Source organism: Anneissia japonica, unplaced genomic scaffold, assembly GCF_011630105.1.
Source record: "Anneissia japonica isolate Jap-2015-1 unplaced genomic scaffold, ASM1163010v1 scaffold281_len866295_cov195, whole genome shotgun sequence".
Classification (NCBI taxonomy): Eukaryota; Metazoa; Echinodermata; class Crinoidea; order Comatulida; family Comatulidae; genus Anneissia; species Anneissia japonica.
Genome location: NW_022728190.1, coordinates 829,301 through 839,407, shown reverse-complemented (window position 1 = coordinate 839,407; position 10,107 = coordinate 829,301). Strand labels below are relative to the sequence as shown.

At 33.2% G+C, this 10,107-nt stretch overlaps 2 protein-coding genes across 3 annotated transcripts in view; both read right to left on the bottom strand.

The window, feature by feature from the left end:
* LOC117113990 overlaps positions 1 to 1,262 on the bottom strand; it is a 17,234-nt gene extending 15,972 nt beyond the window's left edge. For both annotated transcript variants that reach the window (XM_033257498.1, XM_033257499.1), the window contains exon 1: positions 1,098 to 1,262. In XM_033257498.1, the coding sequence (XP_033113389.1) occupies positions 1,098 to 1,141 (44 nt within the window). In that variant the 5' untranslated portion in view covers positions 1,142 to 1,262. The remainder of the gene's footprint in view (positions 1 to 1,097) is intronic.
* A 2,866-nt stretch (positions 1,263 to 4,128) lies between these two features.
* LOC117114012 (uncharacterized protein TM_0508-like) lies at positions 4,129 to 7,850 on the bottom strand. Its single transcript, XM_033257538.1, has 2 exons — positions 7,655 to 7,850; positions 4,129 to 6,131 (listed from the first exon to the last, which is right to left on the bottom strand). The coding sequence occupies exons 1-2, from the start codon at positions 7,833 to 7,835 to the stop codon at positions 5,305 to 5,307; spliced, it is 1,008 nt and encodes a 335-aa protein (XP_033113429.1). The 5' UTR covers positions 7,836 to 7,850; the 3' UTR covers positions 4,129 to 5,304.
* Positions 7,851 to 10,107: the final 2,257 nt, after the last annotated feature.

The window sequence follows — 10,107 nt, the reverse complement described above, 5'->3', positions numbered from 1 at the left end:
TATTTTATGAGAAATAGTCTGTATTTCTCATTTTTTTTATTCTTTTGCGTAAAACTAAAATTCATGCCAATATTTTTCCATGATTTATAATAATTGGAGTAATGCAAATGCATATTTTCTAAAAAAAGTCCTTTTTAGTGAAATTTTGCCGGGAATGGGGCTTTAATAGACCCACATACACTTGATTTGGGATAAAATGTTCAGTTTATCACACTTTCATATTTTCAAGATATTTGAAAAAAATGCATTTTTTAGGTAACAGTGTGACATTTTTCTTAGTCGTCTTCTGTGATGTCATTCACGCGGAACGATATCCGGAAAACAAAAAACAAAAGTTTATTGTATTCACTCATGTATCTATTTTTAATATCATAATGAAATTAATCATATTTATATATTACTGGCATTTTACATGGACTTTTATTTTTCCATTATTATGAATATATTGAGAAAAAAGCAATATTAATACTAAATCATAATTTTAAATATCATATCGCGATCAATATTGAATAGCAATTATATACCTAGAAACTCTAGACATTAAGCTTTAATTTGATACCAAATTTGATATGAAAGACTACTTTTTAAATTTTTGATTTTTTTTCTCTCTGGCATGGAATTGCCCAGCTCCCTATTAATTTCTTACTAAAACACAAATAAAGTTAGGTCATCTTTTAATTTTGTATTCATCTCTGTACGGTTGTCCATTATTAGGCCTACTGTAGCGCCTCACGGAAGCCAGGGCAAAACGACGTGGTATAACATAGCGGCAGAGAGCAAGCGAAAGCATAGCTGTTTGGTAATGAATATTCATAGTATAGCGCCTGCCTGCACCCATCTAGGCCTATCCTGCTAAAAGTAAAGCCTAGGCCAAGCCTAAAGTAAAGTAACCAGGGCCTACCCTAGCCTAGCTAGGATAGGCCTTGCCCTTGCTTGCCTAGTAGTAGTAGGCCTAGTAGTAGTAGCCTAGTACTAATAGTAGGCCTGGGCCTAGCTAGGGCCTAGTAGTAGGAGCCTAGGCTAGGCCTAGGCCTAGAGTAAAGGGGAACATAAAATGACTATTGTAGAAACGAATAATAACAAGCCAGGGCGCTTACCGTATTTGAAAAATGAACAGAAGAAAGAAGATCTTCACATCCATAACTGTTTTTAATTATAAACGATTAACAAAATAAATTATCTCATTTTAAAAGATTACTGCGTTATAATGTGGTTACTTCGCACTGATCTCTTGGACAAATCTCCGACGAGGTTAAGATACCGCCACCACCTCCATACCAATTAATGGTGGCGCACTTCAACATTCTGTATTAGAGTTCCATTCTGTATATCAGAGCCAGATATGAGAATTTAGAAGCCATGCTGTGTGTCCAACGCGATTCGCGTTCCTGTTGGTATTTAAATTAATTTAATCTTTTTAGCAGTTGAATTTCATGTAACTATATTTATAAATATTTTTTTAATGATTTCACTAGTTTATATCCAATTTTATATTATATATACTGTAATAATTAATTTACTCTTTTAAGCAGTTCTTTAATCCTTGTCGATAGACGGAGAGCCCCTCGAAGTATTCTTCAATTAGGCAATCCTGCCTGCCAGATCCTGAAGTGGCTCCTGCTTTTTTTGGCGAAATAAATGATGACCAGCAAAAAATACTTAATTAATTAACTATCAGATAAGCCTATTCATATAGGCCTCTAAATATCAAAATGTAAATGTAATTAGGATTGGTTACTCTTTTATATTAGTTTCGATTGCATAGGGCCTATATGTTGTTTATGTTATTTAATTTCTGTGGGAAAAACGATAATAAAACAACAAAATATCCTAGTATTTTCCTTGAATTTTGCAAAGAGAAACAACAAGTTATTTTCGAGATCATAATCAAATAAAATAAGGCCTATTTTATCGACATTGTCGTTTTACCAACTTAGATGACTACTGAAGAAAATGTGCTAGCCATATCTTTAGGTGTTCATACTACTGTAAGGTTTCTTTGCTAAAAATCATTCCTTATTATTATTATTATTATTATTATTTATAGTAATAAATATTAAAAGAGTAAATGTCAAGTGGGCTGCATCATTTTCGTTCGCAAATTGATAGTACACCTAATTATCACTGTCAGGAAATTATTTATCAAATCAGTGTTGGCAGCCCAATTTTGAACAGCCAGATTCATTACTTTTAGCTTTTTTGGCCGCCGGCTTTAGTGATTTCAATGATCCGTAAATAGGGTATCTATGTTGTTGTTCTTTAAAATTAAATATGAGCGAGCCCTATCTTGTATAATATTAATTTGATTATTATTTATAAATATTAAACTAGTATAGGTCAGTTGGATGGCCGCAATATATAAACTGATATTGTGTAGGCCTACGTGAAGAGCAAAACATACCTGTTTTGACAAGAAAGGCAGGTCTTTTCAGACATTGATTAAAATAGACGAACGTTTAACATTCCAATTATAATATATATGTAATTCCATGTAATTCGCATTTAATTATCAAGCGCGTGACACGCGTAAATATTCGAATTCTTAAGATAAATAGAATCACGCTTTTGATATTAAGTAGTTATTAATTAAGTAATAACATTAGTAAACACAATTAAACATGTGAAAATACTGTGTAATATACCGAACTCATATACATTGCATGTGTTCATCGGGAAGATTTGGACACAAAAATAGACGCCGTGTGTAGGCCTACCACGGGACTTTCGGAAACCGCGAAGAGAGGAATGTCGCAACTGTTTATAATTATATATGGCTCTGTTCCGTATTACCGTATTGTGTGTGTAATTGTGTGTTCACCGGACCACAATACAGTTTACCGGGTCTTGTATACTGTACTGTATATTTTAATGTGTGTTATCAATTGGCAAATTATAAAAGGCAGCACTCTGAGACTAACTTTGATGTAATTTATTCAAAGTTGAATAAATTACATCAATTATTCAAAGTTGAATAAATTACATCAAAGTTAGTCTCAGAGTGCTGCCTTTTATAATCTGTGTACAGTATATTGTTTAGACTTTAACACGGCTTCATTACAACTTTTATCAATTTGCAAGAAATTGTTTTTTCTAATTTTCAGTTGAGAGGTTAACTTATTGAAATATACAAAGTATAATTTTATTTTTTTTAATTTTTATAGATTATTTGAATAACATGGCCTAAAAATGTTGGGTGTCTCCTTGAGGTTTGGTTTCCAATAAAATGGTCAGGAGAGAACCTGTGTGTTGAAATATACTGTAGGGTAGGGGATTGTGTTAGTTGGTATCACGAACATTCACAAACATAAGAACCTACAACAAAGACTGGAGATCTAACAACTCAATTAAAATGTCTTTTTATATACAGTATGTATTAAAAATTATGTGTCTGGTAGTTTATTTCTCAAGAAATAAATTTTTAAACAATCCAGTGATTGTGACTGCAGCTGACGAGTGCTTATCTTGTAAAGGCTTTACTTTGTTCGGATATCGGTTGTTTTAAATTTCATTTTTATACAGTATTTAATTTTACATAACATAGATTAAAGAAAAGATTAAATTTTCCTTTTTTCAGTTCCAAGTATTTAAAATTGGAAATGTCGTCTGGGCCATATATGGACACCAGTTTTCGAAATAAAGTTTATCATTGTTTTCATGTTCTACTTCTACATTCCTCAAAGCCTATGCAGCATCTGGACGAAGCGATAATATCAATGATAACAATAAGTATAACATCAATTTAATGTATTTTTATAATCACAAATATTGCAAACATAAAAAAGCAGTTTCTATCCACTCTTATATATATTTCAATTTTATATGCGGTTTTGTATATGAAACCAGTTTTTTAAATAAAATTTATCATCCCCGTCGCTATCGTCATCATTATCATCATCGTCGCCATAATCATCATCATCGTCACCATCATCATTATAATCATCATCATCATTTATATCTGGAGTAATCGGTTTCTTAATCCCTCTTATTAAACTGCTGGAGTTTGATCACAAATTTTTACTCCTCTAAATATCTTCTCTAAAACCATGGACGTACAGCATCAAATTTTATACCTCCATTCTAAAACATAACTTTCATTTAAAAAAATAACAATGTATCCAAATACGGTAGTCTTTTTCAGCATGGTAATCACTTTAATGTATGTACTGTAGTCACAAATATTGTAATCAGAGGCTAACTTTAAAGCAATCTATTATTATTTTTAAATCATGCTTTATCAATCAAGTACGTTTCTTGATTACAATAAATACTGCAATAATTGGACGCCATTTATTGGAAAATTAGTACTCTACAATTTCTGTTATTTTAATATCTAATGTACCGTACCAAAATCTGTAAAATAAAAATCAGTTTTTTTACAAAATCTATATTGGATACATTCCCTCAGATATAGAGCTGATTATGCATTCCATGGTGTTAATAGTAGGGCTGGAAAAAGTGCACAACCACGGGACTGGCAGTTGGAGGCATATAATTGTCTCAGAGGCCTTTTGGGGGAAAAAAAATAAAATGTTGGGTTATATAGTGTACAGGTAACATCTGATGCTGCAGGCATTTTATCAACACAATTTTCATGGTTCATTCAGCTTCAATCATCATCAGGAGAATAATAATAAATTGTCAAGAATTGTGAAGCATATATATATTTAGGCCTTAGATGTGCTAATAAACTGAAATAAGAAATATTAACCAGAACTCCTTCGTTGAATGGTCTGGTAATTTATGAATATCATAATCATTTATTGTAAGCAAACTTTTTTAATAATTTAATAATAATCATTATTTTTTTTAAATGATCAAAAATATACAGTACACCCTCGAATCCAAGCCCACTCTAATCTTGAGACCACTTTTTCAAACAACCAAATAACAATCTTCAATTTATCTTATAACACAAAGTTAATCCTCTAATTGGAGATCATCCTCAAGACCACCCCAAATTATCAGGTCCCAAGGGTGGTTTTAAATTGAAGGGTGAATTTATTCGAGACCCCACCAATTCCGAGACTTCTCTAATTTGAAACCAATTCTTTCATAGAACCAAATAACAATCTTCTTTTAACACAAATATAAACCCCAAGACCACCCCAAATTTTCAGGTCATAATCTCAAATTGGAGGGCAAACTGCTAATTAAAGAAGATGAAAAACACCATTTTAATGATATAATAAGTGGTAAGTTGTACATTCCTATTTTTTGTTTCATTTATTACAAAAACCAATGCAGTTGAGTATGAAGGTAATGGGTGGCAATCCAAGTTAAACAAAAATTACTGTAAATTATTGTCTATGATGCACTTTGACCTGCTTTGGATTTGGAAAAAGATGCTTTAATTGCATCAGTGGCCTCAGCATCAATGTTCACAAGTCGAATTTCTTCTACGTTTTTAAATGTTTCATTCTCTACAAATTTATTAACAGCTTCAAATAAGGCATCTGCACATTCTTTCTTCTGTCCTCCAAATATGCCAGAGCTAATTAATGGAAGTGCAATAGATTTAGCTTCAAGCTCTTCATCTGCATATTTTAAACAATTCTTAAATGTTTCCTCCAAAAGAGAGTGAAAATGGCTGTCTCTACCACGAATTGGTCCAACAGCATGCAAGACATACGTTGCCTTAAGATCATAACCATAAGTGTGCAACACCTCTGACACGTTCAAGGCACTTCCTCTTTGTTTGAGTTTATCTTTACCTTCTTTATCGATACCTATTCCAGCTTTCACAGCAATAGCTCTTGCAACACCTCCTCCGTGCTGAAGTCTACCATTCGCTGCATTGACAATGACATTAACCTCCTCCCTGGTGATGTCACCACGCCTGATGATGACTTTGATCTTTCTTTCTCCTTTTCCTATTAGGAATTCTTCATCATCATTTAAATTTTCCTCAGACTCAGAATTTTCTCTTGATTCTCCATTCTCAGCAATGCTTCTTTTGCATTTGCTGGTCTCTTTTGTTTTTGAGGATGTTGATTTTTCTGATCTCGTTTTGTCATTGCCTTCATCAGGCTCACCTTTCTCTCCATTATTGGACATTGTTTTGTAAAAGTATTTCCATGCAACTACAACAACCAACAATCCCACTCCGACTGAGATAATAGTCTGTTTATTTTCTGTAAGATTAATAATTGTTAAATTAATTATTGTAATGACCTCAAGAGCATAAATACACTTTCTCATTTTAAACTTTAACATTAATATTAAAGTTAACCAGTATAGATGATCTTTTATATTTAATATATTTTCTTCAATTTAGTTAGTTGTTTTTTTTTACAGTACTTAAAGTGTGTTCCTACTTCCTTTTTATTATTTATTTGTTGTGATTCTATGTTAATGATGTTGCTATGTATGATGGTATTGCTGTGAATGATGATGACGACAATCAATAATATGACATAGTGTATGATAATGATATAACATTATGATAATACGACGACAACGATGACGACGACGACGACGATGACATGATTATAAATGATGATGATCTGAATTCTTGTCCTCATGTTATCTAAAAACTCTATAACGGAAGGTTGTATCACATTATTTTTTTCTGGAAAACATTCTTAAAAGACTATTCTACCACACTATATGATTGAGAAAAAAAAATGGAAAATGTTTTTTGACCTCAGAAATCAAGATGGAAAAAGAAAAGAAAGTATAATACATACTCCAAGTATTGAAATACACGCCATCGTGTTGGGATTCAATATTTCGACATTAATTATGTCATCATCAGGAATGATGAAAAGAAAAGCATATCTAAGTAGTGTATTAAAATAGGTCTATGCATTACAGTGCCAGCATTGTTTTAGTTACCATATGAGAGTTTCCTGTGTTAAAAACAGTATGTACTGTACAGTACAGTACTATACTTCTTTTTAAAACATAACTTGAAGAGAAATCTGTATATTATCTGTACCTGGAACAGTAACAATATGAAAGTATTATGCTACTGCACTGTAATGCATAGGCCTATTTAATATTTTAATACACTAATTTGAATTGATAGGCTTTTCTTTTTCCCTTGTTTTCAGAGGTCAAAAACATTTTTCAATTTTTTTTCAATGATAAAAAATGTATTTGGATACGACGCCCCGTTATGGAGTTATGATTTTTAAAATTAAATAACATTTAAAGAAAATCAGCCCAAAAGCTTATCTTATTTCTGTTGGTTACGCGCCGCCGATTCGCAATGTTTGTCATCACTTGTCTAGTCTACCGATTCGTGGAAAAGGCCTATTTTTAGTATTAAACAATCAAGATAATAGTAGTATACCTAGCCCTACTTACCTTGTTTATACCAGGGAGTTGTTATAGAGACTATGGTAACTCCCCGTGTAACTCCCTGGTTATACTATGCATTAGTAGCTAGGCCAGGGAGTTGTTGCCTAGAATAGGCTTACGGTCTAGACCTAGGATTGATGAACTGGAGATAATCTAGCCTAGCTAAGCAACTTGGAAGTTGTAGCAGGCTACTTACTGTAACAGTACAAAAAATATGCCGAAGCCATTGTTAATGTTGGCCTCTATCCTGACACCCATCATTCATGGACCATGGCCTAGAGAGTGTATGGCTAGACCATAAGGATGGGCATTCAGGAAAATACCAAATTAGTTTTGTAAAGAAACAACAAACCTTTCAGTGCATTCCTACACCATGCTTGCCAGGCCGAAGCCGTACTGTTCAAATAATCTTGGCTTTGCATCCTCCTGCCTGCTTTTCTCTCTTTCCTAGCCTTTGCTATGCTTAACCGATACGCGTCACACATTGCATGATCAATTTTTTTTTCTTGACTATGGAACGCCGAATTAGCCATTATGTACTTATAATCCTAATTTAGATTCAGAACCATGAATTCCATTCAATTCAATTCTTTTTTTCAAACAACATGTCGATATATTTTTAAAAAATCAAGAAGCAATACAATGGTTGTGCAGTTAGGAATACTGTAGTCCAGTACCGGTAAGAAGATTCTGAAATATTGGATATGTTGTAAAATATACACGAGTAAATAAAAACTTTGCTAAGCTGGTTGGCACAGCAGAGCGATCTGAAAACATATTTTAGATATAAAGAAAGCATACACGCTGCTAATATTTGCGTCTGGCAATATAGTTAAAATGTTATCAAAGACAGAGCATGCCTTATAGATGAATGCTAATGACTACCATACCGGGTGATTCATTTTCAAAATACTGATGATGAGGTGCCGTTTCAAATGTTTTGTGCTGGTGAATTCAGTTGACCTTTCTCGAGTGTCAATCAAACTAAACAGTTGACCAATCAGATCGCCTCTAAGAATACTCCCATCCCATCCACGAACACGTAGGCCTATTCCCGTACGTTTTATCTTTTTGTAGGACCTAATACCCAAGAGGCGGTGCTTGATTGAAAGGCCCATTACCGTGGTCTCCACTCCGTCTATTTAAAATTTCCTTTTGAAATAAAACCTATTATTATTCCATTTGATCTTCTGTCTCTTTCATCCCCTTGGCCATCATCAAACTGATAAAACATGTTTCTATTTCACCGGCACCGTGGTGATCTCCAGGTCCCCGGTTCAATTCTCATCGCTGCCTCTCCTTGTGTTTCAGCTAGAGGGCTGAAACACAAGTTACAATAGTGCACCGTCTTTCGGATGAGACGTTTAAGCCGTAGGTCCCGTGTGCATTGTGGCCCATGTGCACGTTAAAAAACGCAGTACACTGTTCGGAAAAGAGTAGGGGATTGTCTCCCGGTGTACTGACCAATCACCACCAGAAGGACCCCACTGGAAATAAGTCTTATTCTAGACTTTCGTGGGCTATTCTTGGTGTTTACACCGAATAAATCCAATCCAATCCAATCCACAGTAATAATAATATGATACCGGTACCTGTTGGTACCGGTACTATTGAAAGTCAGTAACATATTTGAAACTTTTAAGATAAATATTTCTCAAATTGATTTCTTTTAAGGATTTCCTCAATTTTATCACAGAGAATTATAGCCTATGTCTATACATTTTATCAGTTGCCTTGTGCTTAGTTATTACAATATTTTGAAAATGCACATAATATTATTGATTCCTGAATCATAGTCTTGTTTAATTTTTGTCCATTCGACATTTTAGTAGGCGTATACAGTACATAATATCGAATTATGTCTAACGATTGGAATTCAATAATATGATTGACATATTTTAAAACTTTATATCAAAATCGATATGCATGACTAATGTACGAAATTAATTAAGTTACATTATCAAACATTATGTACAACGTGGTTACTTTTAAATCTAGAGGGCATTCTAAGTGTGTATGCCTCCGCCCATATTATATATCTTCTCTGTATGAATTTCCCACACATATATTGTCCCCATGAAAAAAAAAATGTATTCAGTGTAGTGCTGATATCTAAATGGTTTGACCGGTAATAAGATGTTAAGTTTAGTACGGACAATTAATTAAAGATAATGAAAGCAATAATAAAAGACATCATGAGATTCAAACCTGGGATAGTGTGAAAAACACTCTTCTAATCACTCGACCAAACTGTTTTCTTCTGCAGTGCTGTGAAAATCAATACCAACATGTTTTGTTACACTTCTTCAAAAACCCTGTATAAGTACACAGACACACGTCTGTATAAACAGACAGATAAAATGTAGTTCGTTCATTCTTTTGTGAGTTATGCGCCCTGAAGGACACTTATGCCAGTATAAATCTGAAAACTCTATAGAAAAGGTTATTAGGGCAAATAAATTTTTTTATTAGGTTATCACTCCCGCCTGCGTCAAAAATTCGGGAAATATTGATGCGGGAACTAAAAAAAAATGTATTTTGTGACTTCAAATACAATTTCTTTAAGAAACTATAAAATTAAACCAATTTTTATACAATGTTTACTATTACAGACCAAATATAAACAGTCCCTCCCTCATCGATAAAAACAAAATCGAAATAATCTATTGTTCAGATTAAAAAAAAAAAACGCCCTCCCTCATCAATTTTTTTTTATAGAGTGATAATCTAATAATTGTTTCTATGTGCCCTTATAGGTCTAAGTAATAAAATGCAGCATTCGTATCATAGGACAATTTTGCAGAA